We start from the raw sequence: 15,943 nt of genomic DNA, 5'->3' as shown, positions 1-15,943 counted from the left end.
CAATGCATATTATCAAATGATGCAGCCCAGGATGTCGAGTTAGCTAGCCAATTAACCTCATTCCCTTCCTTTGATCCACGGGACCTGAAATACATAAACTTGCTGTCACTGATGCTGTTATTTCTAATTCTATCTTTCACTCTGCTGATAATCTGCACCTTTCATCAAAGTTTCCCATTAATAAAAATATTTGATGCATCTTAGATTTTTCTAGGTTCTGATGGTTGGTCCCTCTCTCCCCCTCTCTCTACCCTCTTGCCACCCTCTCATTCTTTACCTTCAGGCCCATGATCATAATGTCATCTTTTATTTGTTTGTTCAACAACTGTCCTGGCTTGAGACAATTCACACCTCTTTAACCTGTGATTGTCCCTCTCTCCAGTCTCACCGTCTGAACCTGTAAAGACTTAATTACCTGCACTGACTCGCATTTGGATGATATAGCCAAGGCGGCGTTTTTTTTCCATGATGTCAGAGATCGCTTTTCCTACCCGAGGTGTAGTACATCGGCGATACCATGCAGACAATCACCATGCAGACAACGCGACAATCACCAGGTAGGAGTGTTCCCTTCCAGTCGGCAAACACTTCAGCAGTCAAGGGCATTCAGCCTTTGATCTTCAGGTAAGCGTTCTCCAAGGCGGACTTCAGGATGCACAATAATGCAGAATCACCGAGTAGAAATTGATAGCCAAGTCCGCACACATGAATACAGCCTCAACCGGGACGTTGAATTCATGTCTCACTACATTTAACCACCCACCATCTGGCCTGAGCTTGCAAAATCCTACCAACTGTCCTGGCTTGAGACAATTCACACCTCTTTAACCTGTGATTCTCCCTCTCTCCAGTTGCTCCATCTGGACCTGTAGAGACTTAATTACCTGCAAAGACATGCTTTCAAAGTTTCGTCTTGCATCATTGGCTTTGTGTATACATGCTGTGCTTGTGTAACTTACCTCTTCACTCACCTGAGTGAAGGAATTGAAGGAGCTACGCTCCGAAAGCGAGTGATTCCAAATGAACCTGTTGGACTTTAACCTGGTGTTGTAAGACTGCTTATTCTACTTCATCCACGCGGTGTAGGGGAAAGCAAAGTCATCATATTGGTCTAAGCGCAAACCGTGCCCTCTGGCCTCCGAGGTCATCCCTCCTCATGCCATTAAATCGCAACCTTGGTGACCTATTCAACTCCGAGCTGAGTCATGGACCAATATCCTCTCCCCGCTCGATATTTCTTCCATTGGTACAGAATCCATTTAAACCTTCTGCATCTCTGCAAATCACCTTGCAACATTTTTCCCACATTGAAGACGTTACACGATTTAAGTTGGTGTCAGTTGCCCTGGGATTCTGCTGGCAAACGGCATGAATAATAGAATAAAACCGTGCCCACCAGCTGGGGGGGGGGGGGGGGGGGGGGCAGTAACCAAGGGACATTAAGGACTTGGCAATGGAACCAAGGTGAAATGATAATAAGTTTCTTCTTTACACAGTGTGTTATTATAATTAATGGCAGTGGATTCAATTGTAGTTTTCAAAATAGGAATTGGACAAATACACAAATGGGAGAAGATTGCAGGGCCATGGGGAAAGAACAGAGGGGAGTGAGGCTATTTGGACCACTCTTTCCAAAAGCTGACACAGGCATGATGGGCTGAATGGTCTCCTGAGCTTTCAGAACGTAGGATTCCTAATGTAGACAAACCTCAGTTGGCATTCTAATTCTCACTCAGACAGTAATACCAATAAAATAATATTTATTCAATTTAATTTCCTGATTTATCTCCTATCAGCACCCCGAATGTATTCAGTGCTTCATGTATCACTACCAAGCATCTTTTTATCATTCACATATTTTCTTCCTGACATATCATGATGATATAAGTATATGTGAGAATGTAAAATGCCTTCATTCCAAATTAAATTTATGATGGATTTACTATTTCAAAATGCTTTGTTTATTTAACAGATATCAGGGCCAGCCCAATACCTCAAGTGAATTGATGCAGATTTAATCTATCGAACCGTCTTAAGAACTAATTTAAATGGTGAAAGACCATTTCACCTTCAGGCACTTTACAAACCATCAATTCATATTCTATGGCAAGGATTGACTTCTGCCTCTGTGCTTGCCAACCCAGAATTTCACACCCATTAAAGGGAGTGAGTGGAAAATCACAGACTGGCAAGTTCAGAAGCGGGAACCTTTAGGTTTCCAGATCTACACTTAAGGATTCCAAATCACAGTGACGGTCCTGACCTCATGCCACTGCGGCCAAACATCCCCATTGGCCCACCTGGAGGAATGCAGTGGGGAGATGTGTCTCCAACATCAGAAAAAACAGAATTGCACCGGGAGACTTGGAATCAAAGAGTTAATAGTATGTGTGTGAGAGCAGCGCGGGTAACCTGATGTTCAGTTGCCACTCAGTGATTGCGTTATTGCTTCCGGGTCAGTTCAAGCCCTGCTTCAGACACTCCTAATGCATTACTGAGGCAGGACTTCATTGCCAGATGTGCCGTCCTTTACATGAGATGTTGAGGTCCTGTCAGTTCTCTCAGGTGGACGTCAAAGATCTCATGACGCTGCTTGAAGAAGAGCAGGGGAGGCTCAAGCCAATATTTACTCTTCAATCAACGCCTAAAATAAACTATATGGTCATTTATCACATTGTTGTTTGTAGGGCACAAATTAGCCACCACATTTCCCAAAATACAACAGCTTCAAAAGAGCTCTCTCCGTTGTTAAACATATCGAGATCATTAAAGATATTATATAAATGCAAGTTTCCAAATTACTTGACCTCTGATGGCGATGCTCACAAGATGTCCAAGGATGTGCTCTGACACAAGAAAATTCAACTGCTGCAATATTGGTCCCTCCAGATGAACTAACCTGATTTGCAGGAGCCGGACTCTTGGCTTAACAGGATTTAGGAAAGATGTCGGAGTAATTGTGTTTTGGGAGACTACGGAGTTACTGGAGGGGTGAGCATTAGGAAGACTAGTGCTGAGAATCTTTGGGGTCGCAGGCACTTCCAGAATATTGGGACGCAGGAATATGGAGCGTGAGATGGTGGAATTTGGGGAGTGAGAGTGGGAAGGGCGGAATGGAATATTGGGAATTTGCGTCGGTGGAAACATATGTGGTGAGCAAGGTTTTGAAGTAAAACAACATCAGGAAGGAGGCAAAATGGGATGGTGGGGAATGGAATCCAACAAAAGAAAACGTGACAATGAGGAACACGCATCTAAAATGTGCGGGGAGATGACCAGGGAATCACAGTTTAAAAAATACCCGGGAGTACAGCTCGAAAAATCAACTAGCTAAGAATCTCAAGCAGCACAAAGTGCAGGTTCAGCAGAACAACATCCGGGCTGAAACGATGAAGACCACCTAAACTTTGTTTATATTTTCTTGAGTTTAATTGGCTGGGGTAGTCCAATCAAGGAATTGAAAATGACAAAATCATTTGATGGGATAGACGCAAAGATCTTTCTGGGGAATCACAAATCCGGTTTTGGGAAATGGGCCCTGTCTGTATCGTTGTTCATTCTTGGTGTTGCCAAGGTTGTTTGGTGTTTCCCTGAAACATCTGGAGGCTGGTATGCTTAAATGTGAACCATTTATTGTTAACCCGTAACTGTGTACACATCCAAGGTACTGCCATGAATAGACTACCAGACTCCACTCTACAGTCAACTATTGCATGACTCTACATCATATCGAGGGCTGTAATGTTTGCCAGTCCCACACTAACTCTTACTCTGCCAAACACCTTTGCACTACATTTGGAATGTGGATAACATTGGTAAGCAGTATTTGATGCCCATCCCACTTTGTCCTGAAGGTATTTAGGGTCAACAATATAGTGTCTTCCTGGAGTGCCGTGTAATCCAGCATGGGACAGCCAGCTTCTTTCCCATTCATGAACCAGTTGGATTCTTCCAACAAATTGACAGCTCTCGTGCTCAGTTTCTGGTGCCAAGTTACCAGTTACTTAACTAAACATAATTACAGGCTATGGTGGGAACTTGAACTTGTAACCTCTTCAGCTGTCAGCTCCTAAGATAACCTCTGATGGCTTATACATTCCCAATCAAAACAGATCAAAATCAGAAAAACACACAGGCCAGTCAGCATCTGAAAGACAACAACCGGGATTTTCCCCTGCTGTTTCTCTGGGGAGCAAAAGGCAAAGGCCTTGGGGGAAGGGGCAAGCACCTCAGAGAAGGGGCAAAGGCCTTGGGGGAAGGGGCAAGCACCTCAGGGAAGGGGCAAAGGCTTTAGGGGAAGGGGCAAGCACTTCGGGGAAGGGGCAAACATCTCAGTGGAAGGGGCAGAGGCCTCCTGGTTGCCACCACTGAGCCGACATGAATCCTGGGACCCAAAATCGTTTTGCCCAAGTGCCGTTGAATATAGCATGAAAACCTGCAATTGGCGTTGACTGGCCCAACGCCGCCTTTCCCACCCACCATCTTCCTTTGCAAAATTTCACGAAAATTCCACCTAACATTTCATTACAACATTAGAGGATCATACAAAAGTCGAAGCTACATTTTTTTATTCCAATATGCACAATCCTGGGGAAAAGATTCCAGCTTCAGGTCCACTCTCCGAGAGGAACAACTGTCTGTTTTAAACTGATGGAATGTCTGTGGGGGGGGGGGGGGTTGAGGGTTACAAATTCTGGACTAGTGCTGCTGGCTGGATTGGCTTCTTCCAGGGCCCTTGAAGAAAGAATTGGCTCTCTCATCGCTATCTGCTGGGAACAGCGTAAACACAGCGGGGAAACATCCTCACAAAATCCTAAACTGTAAGAACACTATTCCTGTTTTATTGATACCGTCAGTAACACATGGAGCTTTGGGGATTTTCTCACCCAGTGTGTGTTTTTGAGCTTAATTAGAATTTGTTCTCCTTCTACATTCGATTCGACATTTGATGTATCCCATCATGTCAACTTATATTACAGAAAAAAAAACATTTACTTTGTTAGCATTGGGATTTGGGCAAGAGAATAACAAATCTTCAAAATATTTTCGATATTAAATTTATAAAAATAAAAAAATATTCATTTTTAATTCAATCACAGGATTCAGGAACTCCTTAGCAATGTCCTGGGACTGAGATGATTGACCTCCAACCACCAGAATAATCTTCCTTCACAGGTATGACTCCAACCAGCGGAGAGATTTCCCCTGATTCCCATTGACTCCAGTTTAGCTCGGGCTCCTTGGTGCCATACTCGGTCAAATGAAGCCTTGATATCAAGGGCAGTCACTCTCACCTCACCTCTGGCATTCAGCTCTTTTGTCCATGTTTGAACCAGGCTGTAACAAGGTCAAGAGCCGAGAGACCCTGGTAGAACATAAACTGAGCATCTCTGAGCATGTTATTGCATGTTAGGGCTGGTTTAGCTCAGTGGGCTAGGCAGCTGGCTTGTAGTGCAGAACAAGGCCAGCAGCGTGGGTTCAATTCCCGTACCAGCTGTGAGAATTCTGAATTCTCCCTCTGTGTACCTGAACAGACGAGAGGCTTTTCACAGTGACTTCATTGAAACCTACTTGTGACAATATATTGCTCTGTAAATGCTGCTGCAGAGCACAGTTAGCACCTTCCATCCCATTAATTTGATAACTTGAGAGTAGACTGATGGAGCAGTAAATGACCAGATTGGATTTGTCCTGCTTTTTGTGGATCGGATCGACCTAGGAATTTTCCATGTTGGCCGTTTAAATGCCAGAGCTAGAGCTGTACTGGAACAGCTTGGTTTAGGGCACAATTACTTCTTAAGCAGATGTCTTCATTGCTAGTAAAGAAATATTGTCAGGGCCCATAGCCTTTGCTGAAACTACTATCCATCTCCATGAGAACACAAATTAAATATATACTGTAGAGATGTGGGAAGATGAGTTGACACAGTTAATTCTGCAATGAAATGTAGTTTTTAAAAAATTTAATTGCACAACAAAAGAAGTTTGTTACTTTTCCCAACGTTGCAGTAAATGTATCCCATTGGCAGAAACTGCAGTTCTCGAAGGAATTCCCTTGACAAATGAGGCGGTGCAGAAAATGTATCTATTTTGTTTTTAATATCTGCTTTGCAATTCCAGATTAACTCATGCCATAAGGTTCCCCTCTGCGGCCAGCTCCTCGGCACTGCTGGCACTCTGACAGGAACCCTAGACAGTGTCTAACACTTCCTCGAGTGGCTTTTCAATGCTACATTCATCTGAACGTCCACTGATCCATGACCCTTTGAGCATTCCAAGAGGGAGTGGTTTACTTACCCCATGGCCGGGGCAATGTATTAAAAACCTGCCCCCACATTCCTCCCCCTCCTACTCCAAAAGACAAGAACCCCTCCCGCACATTTATTTGAGTGCTTCTGGCAGAAGGGAGAGAGAGGAGTTTTAGATCTTCTGTACATTCACAGAGTTATTGTCTATATCCTCAGCCCATTCATTCATTGGACTTCCACAGCTTACGATCTAGTGGATATCATTAGTGTGTGTGTGTGTGTGTGTATCATTTTTTTTAAAAAATTCGTTGAAGGAGGTTAAACCAAACATTCGTGGCCAGTTTTTCTTTACGATATAGATTTTTCTTTTATATATTCTTATTATCTCACCTCTGCCACAAGGCTGTCCGTGGAAAGTTGCTGTCGCTCTCCGCCTCTCCCCGCGGCTCCACAGGAACCTTCTGCCGCCTCTCAGAGCTCCCAGCGCGGATCAGGTGAGTGTGTGCCCCCGCTGGGGGGTAACGGTCTCTGGCCGAATCGATGAGCTGGGCTGTGTGTGGGGGGGGGGGGGGGGGTGAGAGAGAATTGTCTCATTATTTTTTTCCCACTCTGATCTGAAAATAAAGGCAGTTTCAATCAGGGGAAGCTGTAATTTCCCAAACAACAACAAAAAAAAATGCCACTTATTAAAAACTGAAAGTGCCTCAAATATCAACAGGGTGTCACTGAACAGAGGTTTTAAAGGAGTGTTATAAAAAAAAACTTCAACAACTCACACCTCTGGGTTGGGTTCCTAACTTTTGAAAGAGTTCAGAGTTTTGTCCGGGTCTAAGCATTGATGGGGGTTGCAATGTGCTCAGAACATTTAAACAAGTCAGGAGAATGGTAAGTGAATTCACAGACAGTCATGCCCAGAGAGATCTGCTTCCCTCCCTCGGGCCTCTGTGAGACACAGGATTGACACTTTTCTGACCAGCTTTTATTTTATTTATGAACGTCCTGGTATTTCTAATAAGGATTTGCTTGTGGGGATGTATAAATGAATGGATTTGATTAGAATGTTTTTCTTACAATTTTCATTACAAGTTATGTGTACTGTTTTCAGAATATCTCAGTCTGGTGGCATGGGTGGAGAAACTTGTGTCCTGTGCTCAGCTGATGCTGAATAAGCAAATGTACTTGTTATTTTAGCCGGAGCTAAAAGGGTTAAATTATTTGGTTACATTGCATAGACTGGGTTTGTACTCCCTTGAATATAGAGTATTGAGGGATGACCTGATGGAGGGGTTTAAGATCATTGAAGGAGTTGCGAGGCAGATAGAAACTGTCTCCTCTGGTGGGAGGAGAGCCCAGAACGTGGGAACCGAACTTTAGAACTCCAGCTAGGTCATTCAGAAGTGATGGGCCGAATGGCCTCCGGCACTTCATGAATTTCTGAGCTGTGCGGAGCTTAAAATTGGCGAGATGTTAGCCCCACCAACTTGCAAAACAGTTCATTTTCAAAGCACTCATATTTAGGGGTTGGCTGTGGAAATTTGTATGGATCCTGTGACATCCCATAATTAAAGCACGAGGCAGACTTTCCTTTGCTCCCCACCCTTTCCAACCTGACATATTATTGAGGCCCAGGATGAAAAATAGGCAGAAACCCTCAAAGGTTACAACACTCAGTCAACTTGGAGGAAATGTGGCCACAATTTTAAAATTGTTTTTGATTTTGGTTGTGGTAAGTACTTCAGGAGCAATCACAAAGCTCCTATTCATCCCGAACCACTTACAAACTGCACATTGCATTCAACCTTCAGATCGACAGACCTCAGGAGGAAGACTGGCTGGTGTAAATGTTTGCCTGACTCAGTATCCGAGCTGCACAGTTGTCTTTTTTCACTGTTCCTCATCCACGGCCACTAAATACTTTATCCGACAATGTTAAAAGACAAATTTGAAGCCCCACATAAAAACATATCACAGTACATATCATTCTTTCTATTGTGTCTTCCCAGCCCATTGAAAGTGCAATCGCAACTGATTAGGAAATATATCGCAGTTCCTTTATTGTTGCTGTGTCAAAATCCAATAACTCCCTCCCTAACAGCACTGTGGGTGTACCTACACCAAATGGACCGCGAGGTACAAGAAGGCAGCTCACCACCACCACCACCTTCACATGGGCAATTATGGATGGACAATAGATTTTGGCCTAGCAACGCTCAAATCGCCTGAACGAATTTATAATTAAAAATTCTCGTTTCCTATAGCCTTGCAATTTTTTCCGTTTCAAGTATTTATCCAATTTCCTTTTGTACGTCTCTGTTGAATCTGCTTTCACTGCCCTTTCAGGCAACGCAATCCAGATCACAGCAACTCGCTGCATTAAAAACAATTCTCCCCGTTTCATCTCAGCTTCTTTTACCAATTACCTTTGCTCTGTGTCCTCTGGTCACTAACTCTCCTGCCATTGGAAACAGTTTCTCCTTATTTCTCTGTCAAAACCGCACCTGATTCTGAACACCCCTGTATAATCTCTCTAACTTTTCCTGCTCCATGGAAAACAATCCCCAGATTCTCTTGTCGTTGAGCATAACCCCATTACTGGTACTGTTCTGTTAAACCTCCACTTCATCCTCTCCATGGCCTCTATGTTCTTTCCTTAAGTGTGATGGACACAATATTCCAGCTGGGGTCTAACTTGTGATTTATTTTATTTTTTTAAATTTAGAGTACCCAATTATTGTTTTTCAATTAAGGGGCAATTTAGCATGACCAGTCCACCAATCCTGAACATCTTTGGATTGTGGGAGTGAGACCCACATGGGGAGAATGTGCAAACTCCACATGGACAGTGATCCAGGGCCAGGATCAAACCCAGGTCCTCACCACAGTGAGGCAGCAGTGCTAACCACTGTGCTACCGTACGCCCCTAACTTTTGATTTATATTGATTTCACATAACTTGCTTGCTTTTGTATTTTATTCCTCTGTAGCTTGGGTTTCTCAGAAAGCTGCTTTCCAGGGGATTACTTTGAAACAAGCGTGCTATTTCACTATTAATGGTGGTTTAGAATATCCTAACCATAGAATCATAGAATCACTACATTGCAGAAGGAGGCCATTTGGACTCTGTACTAATCCTCCGAAAGAGCACCCTATCTAGGTGCCTCCCTATCCACATAACCCCACTAAGTATTCGTTGTAAAGTGCATTGTCATATCTGATGGTCATGAAAGGCATTATTACAAAGCAAGCGTTTCTTTCTTCTTTATACCCCAGTGTTTAACATCATCTACTATGTTGGGAGTCTTAACGAATGTGTATATATTTTATCCTGCAAAAAAGCATTTCTACAGTATCCATTAGTTCGATGTTTTAAATCCAAATGACAATGATGGTCAGTCATACTGTTTACAAACAAGTTAACCAACACCTGAAGGTCATGTTGACTATATACAACCTTCCTGAGTTTCTAAGCGTCATGTTGGTAAGTTTGATCCCCAGGCGAGTTTTCTCTTTTTGCATGGACTCTGGAGAGATCATATCAAATATCTGAAAATCGGTACTTGGGAGATTTCAAACCATCTTGTCCATATTGACACCTTGCACTCCACTTAAAGAGCTCAGGAGGACATGTTGATCCTTTGTCCTGAATTGGTGAGTTCAGTTTTTATGTCAAGTGTTCAAGAAATAAGGGGCAGCACGGTGGTGCAGTGGGTTAGCCCTGCTGTGTCACGGTGCCGAGGAACCGGGTTTGAATCCCGGCCCTGGGGTCACTGTCCGTGTGGAATTTGCACGTTCTCCCCGTGTCTGCGTGGGTTTCCTCAGGGTGCTCCAGTTTCCTCCCACAGTCCAAAGATGTGCAGGTTAGGTGGACTGGCCATGATAAATTGCCCTGAGTGTCCAAAATTGCCCTTCGTGTTGGGTGGGGTTGCTGGGTTATTGGGATAGGGTGGAGGTGTGGACCTTGGGTAAGGTGCTCTTTCCAAGAGCCGGTGCAGACTCGATGGGCTGAATAGCCTCCTTCTGCACTGTAAATTCTATGAAAGATGTGCAGCGCAGGTGGATTGGACACGTTAAATTGCCCCTTAATTGGAAAAAAAATGAATTGGGTACTCCAAATTTATTTTTTAAAAGTGTTCAAGAAATGTATCAATTTCAAGTTGATTGGTTTAGATGGGCACAGAGGGAGCATACAGCTTACAAATAATATCAACTTTTCAGTGGGTTTTGTGGGTAAATATATTTTATATGACTTAAGAACATGGGAGGCACAGTGGGGAAGTCTTGATGTTGATTATCCAAGATTCCATTTCCTTTCACAAATGAATCATGCAAGTTGTTTGTTCCCCGGTTGTTTTAGATTTGCCTAAGAATCTTGCACGGAGTCATGCCAGAGAACAGATGCTAAAAATTGTCCACTCAGGCGATCGAAAAAGCAGTACGAGATATCTGAGATCCTTATTATTCTACCAGGAGATTCTTACACAGCAGTTACAATGTAGCTGACCAACTTTAGCTCCTAGTCTAACAAGGGATCAATTTTTAAAATTCTCATCATTGTTTTTAAATCACAGAATCAAAGAAAAATACAGTGTCGAAAAGTCCCTTCAGCCCATCAAGCATGCACCACTACATGAAAGGCACCTGGGATCTGCCAATCCTAATCCCATTTGCCAGCACTTGGTCCATAGCCTCGAATGTTAAGACGTGTCAAGTGCTCATCCAGGTACTTTATAAAGGACGTGAGGCAACCTGCCTCTACCACCCTCCCAGGTCAATCTGTGACCTCACTCCCTCCCTATATCATAGCCTCGTCTAGTCCTACAACCTTCCATGTTCTCTGCGTTCCTCCAATTCTATCCTCTTCCACATTTCTCATTTTCTTCATCCCACCATCAATGGCTTCAGCTGCCAAGGTCCAGAGATTTGCAGTTCCTTTTCAAAAGCTCCCCGCTTGTCTCCCGCTCTCTACTCCTTGAAATCTACCTTGTTCACCTATCCTAATATCTCAATGTGGCTTGGTGTCAAGTTTTGTCCAATAACCCTCATGTAAAGCTCCTTGGGATATTTTACACTGTTAGAGCTGGTATATCAATACAAGTTGTCATTGAGTAAGGGAAAAGCTGGCTAAGTTTTTCGGCAGCATTTAACTGTAAGAGTAAGACGACTGTGAGAGATTTGATCTGGATTTCTTTGGTATGTGATAATTTCAGAGTATTTCATGGTCCTCACATGGGTTGAGATGAGAAGGGTTAAGAGTTTTGTTGTGAAAATATAGTTTTTATAGGTTAAAGTGCAATTTGGATGGTGACAGTCCTGTGCTTGATATAATTTGGCATCACATGTTAATTGCACTAACAATGGGGCAGCATGGTTAGCACTGCTGCCTCACGGTGCCGAGGTCCCAGGTTCAACCCCAACTTTGGGTCACTGTCCGTCTGGAGTTTGCACGTTCTCCCCGTGTTTGTGTGGGTTTCACCCCCACAACCCAAAAGATGTGCAGCGTAGGTGGACTGGCCACGCTAAATTGCCCCTTAATTGGAAAAAATGAATTGGGTACTATAAATTAATTTTGAAAGAATAGAAAAACAGCATTAACAATGTAGGAATATAGGGGCAGGCCGTTTGGCCCATTGAACGTGCTCCACCATTCAATAAGATCATGGCTGATCTGGTTGAGGTTCAGCTTCACTTCTCTATCTTTCCCCCGCTCCCCCCCCCCCCCCCCCCCCCTCCCCCATAATCTTTTTTTAAAATTTAGTGTACCCAATTCATTTTTTCCAATTAAGGGTCAATTTAGCATGGCTAATCCACCTACCCTGCACATCTTTGTGTTGTGGGGGTGAAACCCACGCAAACACGGGGAGAATGTGCAAACTCCACACAGACAGTGACCCAGAGCTGGGATCGAACCTGGGACCTCGGCGCCAACAGGGCTAACCCACTGCACCACCGTGCTGCCTCCCCCCCCATTATCTTTTATTCCCATGTCGAACTCAACCTTGAGTAAATCCAACGACCCAGCGTCCACTACTTTTTAGGGAAGAGAATTCACACACCAGCGACCCTTTGGGAGAAAACGTTCTTCACTGAATACTCTATAAAGGCTGTCTTTCCATTTCCGTGTCAAAGACAAAGAAATGGATTTAACTACATTCTGTTTCATTTTCTGCAAGAAAATATCACAAACTAAAAGTACCCACAGTCTCATCATTGCCCTTATGCTATTGTCACCATGGAATTGACAATCATTGCTGCAGAATGTTGAAGATGGGGATCGATGGGTGCACTATTTGGAAAGCTACATGATATGGTTTCCAAAATCTGAAATGTTTCCTACTCATTTCTATGGAGGTCTGTTCTAGAAATGGAAATGTTCATCTGAGATTGCCGACAGCAGAATGATTTCTTTCTAATACATAATGAATGCAGTATTAAGATTTTTAAAGTCTGTTTGTGGTATGTGCAGAAAAAGTCTGAAGCGCTCGTATGGTTTTCCTTTATCCACTGTTTACACAGAAACATTAACCCTCTCAAAATGAATGGTGACTACTGACAGGTTAACTGAGCCATTCTACCTGGACTCCAAGTATATTCCAGCTCTTTTGATGTACCTCCACACAACCTTTTCCCAATCCATCAAAAAACAAATGTAAGAGTATCCACATATATGATGTGGCTCCATAATTAGAAATTATCATGCCCTACGAATGCATTAAAACAGCAAAAAGACATTCTTTTGTCAATCTTGGGATACGGCCATGGTGGCATTTATTGCCCAACATGCGAAGACAATGGAGGAAGTTATTCAACTCATGAGATTTCACTGCAAATGACAGTTGTTGGATGGAATTCTCCTTCCAACAAGGCTGAAACGCGAAGCATGATCAGGCTAAAATCAGCGCATCAGCCGGAAATCGAGGCCAGTGCCGGCGCCACGTGGAATGCCTGGTTCCGCCGCTCCAGCTGCCGATACCGGTGCGAACTGCGTGCCACGGGATCCGCGCATGCGCAGTGGCGCCGGCGCCAACGCGCACATGCACAGTGGCCTCCATCAACGCACTGGCCCCGACGCAACATGGCTCAGGGCTGCACGTAGGCAAGGAGGCCCCCACCCAGAGAGGCCGGACCACCAATTGGTGGGCCCCGATCACGGGCCAGGCCACATCAGAGGCCCCCCCAGGGTCGGAGCCCCCCCTCCCCTCCCCCACAGGCCACCACACGACTGTTCAATCACAAAGTCCCACCGGCTCAGAGCAAGTTAAAACGGCGCCGGCGGGACTCAGTTTTTGTCTTACGGCCGCTCGGCCCATCCGGGCCGGAGAATTGCGTGTAGAGCAGCCCATGACTGGTGCCGCGCCAACCACGCCGGCGCCAATGGCGCCGATTCTCCACTCTGCGGAGAATCGCGTGCCGGCTTTGGGGCGGTGTGGCCCGGTCGTGGGGATTCTCCAGCCCGGCCCCAAGGCTGGGAGAATCCCGCCCAAGGTATTGTTTTAAGTGGGTTTAATTTAATGTGTCTGTGGCTGGAAGGGTAAAACCTACATTTGGGGATTGATTTCAATTATAACTGCGAATCTATTGTGCTTAGAGAGGGCTACGGCGTGAAAAGTAAATAACTAGCAGTGGTTGCTTAGCAACTTGGGGGCCTTGTTAGGTAGAGAAATTTTTACATTTTAGTTTAGCTAATTTGATTGCAATTGAGACAGGACACTGGGGAGTGAACAGCTCTCAACACTGCCAGGAGAAGCCCGACAGGACAAGGGAGTTGCAAAGATGCAAGCTTCCCAAGGAACAAGGTGCAATCCAGATAACCAGAGAATTGGGATGGAAAGAATTGCTTAAGATGACTGACGTTAAGAGAACAGAGACCAAGGTATTGTTCAGAAGAAATCAAGAAAGAGTAAACAAAGTGTTCTGAGTTAAAGAGACTATTGCAGTAATTCGATGTAAAGTAGGACAGCAGATTTCAAAGGTAAATGGAACGTTTGCTGTCATTTTAATGCTGTCCAGGAATTGAGAGTTAAAGAAATTACAGTTTGCACAGCCGTCAAGACAAAGAAATCCTGAAGGGATTGGTGTAAAAACTTGGACTGGATTCACTGTTGAAATTGGAGTAGAAGCTTTTCTAAAAGTGCTATGTGGAAATCCTGGTCTGGATTTCAGAATGAAAACCGCTAAGGGGAAAACATAATTGTGAGAAAAGATTTTAAAATATGATTTGGGATTGGAGTCTGCAAACTATCATGTGACAATCATCTGGGGGGATTCTGAGGAGACATTCACTAACATTCACTTTGGGCTCAAAGTGGAGAGTGTGTTTGCCCACAGTCACCTTGTGATCTTAAAAGGGACTTTGTGGTAACAAGACCATTGTAGATTAAGATGTACTTTGTAATCCATGTTAATCCTAAAACCTGTGAGTATTTGTTAAAATAAGGTGGGGGGGGGGGGGGGGGGGGGGGGAGTAAAGGAGTTTTGCATAATAATCCAACTTTTCACACTTAATTAATATTTATTTTTTTGTTGTTAAAACAAATTTGCGGTCCCATGACACTGTTCCTCCACATCTGGTTTTAAAGTATTTTGAGCCAGGGTTCCAATCAGGGATCTTCCCGTCCATTTATAGCTGAGATCAACTGAGATCGTAACAAATTTCCTCAGGTTCTACCAGTCAGTCAGTATATTGACGGAAGATCAGTGTTCGCTGCTGTGTCTGGGATTTTGGTAGCCAAAGAAAGTTCATTGAAAGAACGTTTTCCGTAACCAATGAACGGTTTTCAGCTTTACCTGGTTCCCCTGAAATTCCCTGGAGGGTTATAGATGGGAAACAAGGCGACGGCAGCAACATTGAACGGGTGTTTTGCGCGTGTCTTCACTGAAGAAGACACGAAACAACACCAAGAAAACGTGAAAATCAAGAATAAAAAGCGAGGGACGAACTTAAAACAATCACAATCACTCAGGAAAAGGTACTGGGGAAAATAGCATCTTGAAAAAAGTGGCAGCAGAGATAGTAGATCTTCCAGAATTACCTAGTTCCTGGCATAGTCCAAGTGTTCAAGTGAATTGGAAAATCTCTATTGTAACTCCTCTGTCATTGAGAAAATTCTAGAATCCATTATTAAGGAGGTAATAGCAGGACACTTAGAAAATTATAATGCATTCAGACAGAGTCAACATGGTTTTGTGTAAGGTATGAATTCAATTCACTCTGTCCCTGGGTGCTAAATTAGCAGTCTGAAGGTACACGATGTTCAAAGGCTTGTTACAATGGTCCCTGCCTCGTAACAAGGACGGGACCCTCTGGGAGCGCTACCACATCAGTTCAAGGGTCAATGAATAACTCTTCTTTAAGCAGCCACTTTGATGCAGTCTGCCAGACCAGAAGTATCAGAGGCACGGGGACAGGAATAGGTCCTGTTAATTAACTTGGGAAGTGAAGAAATAGACTCTGAATTATAGAGAGAGCTTCAATTGGTAGACCCATTCCATACAGTGGGTCACTGGATCTGAAAGTCTGCTTGTAAGATAGTGTTTGAATGTACTCAGGAACCCATGGAGAAGGAATCTCTGAAAGCGAGAGTGAAATCCTATGAGGTTTTGTTTAAAGCGATCTGAGTGGGAGCAGCTTTTGAAGGGAATGCCAATGAGATTCTTTTTTTTTTAAATTTAGAGTACCCAATTATTTTTTTTTCCAAT

At 43.9% G+C, this 15,943-nt stretch overlaps 2 protein-coding genes across 2 annotated transcripts in view; one reads left to right on the top strand and one right to left on the bottom strand.

The window, feature by feature from the left end:
- Window positions 1-15,943, bottom strand: part of rbpjl (recombination signal binding protein for immunoglobulin kappa J region-like) — a 77,037-nt gene that overhangs the window by 50,192 nt on the left and 10,902 nt on the right. The window contains exon 2 of the mRNA XM_038803717.1: window positions 6,639-6,798. Within this exon, the coding sequence (XP_038659645.1) occupies window positions 6,639-6,798 (160 nt within the window). The remainder of the gene's footprint in view (window positions 1-6,638; window positions 6,799-15,943) is intronic.
- Window positions 6,543-15,943, top strand: part of matn4 (matrilin 4) — an 82,075-nt gene continuing 72,674 nt past the window's right edge. The window contains exon 1 of the mRNA XM_038803716.1: window positions 6,543-6,742. The gene's annotated coding sequence lies outside the window, so the exon portion shown is untranslated. The remainder of the gene's footprint in view (window positions 6,743-15,943) is intronic.

Source organism: Scyliorhinus canicula, chromosome 7 (assembly GCF_902713615.1).
Source record: "Scyliorhinus canicula chromosome 7, sScyCan1.1, whole genome shotgun sequence".
In the NCBI taxonomy this organism is placed as follows: domain Eukaryota; kingdom Metazoa; phylum Chordata; class Chondrichthyes; order Carcharhiniformes; family Scyliorhinidae; genus Scyliorhinus; species Scyliorhinus canicula.
This window is presented reverse-complemented; position numbering and strand designations above follow the sequence as displayed.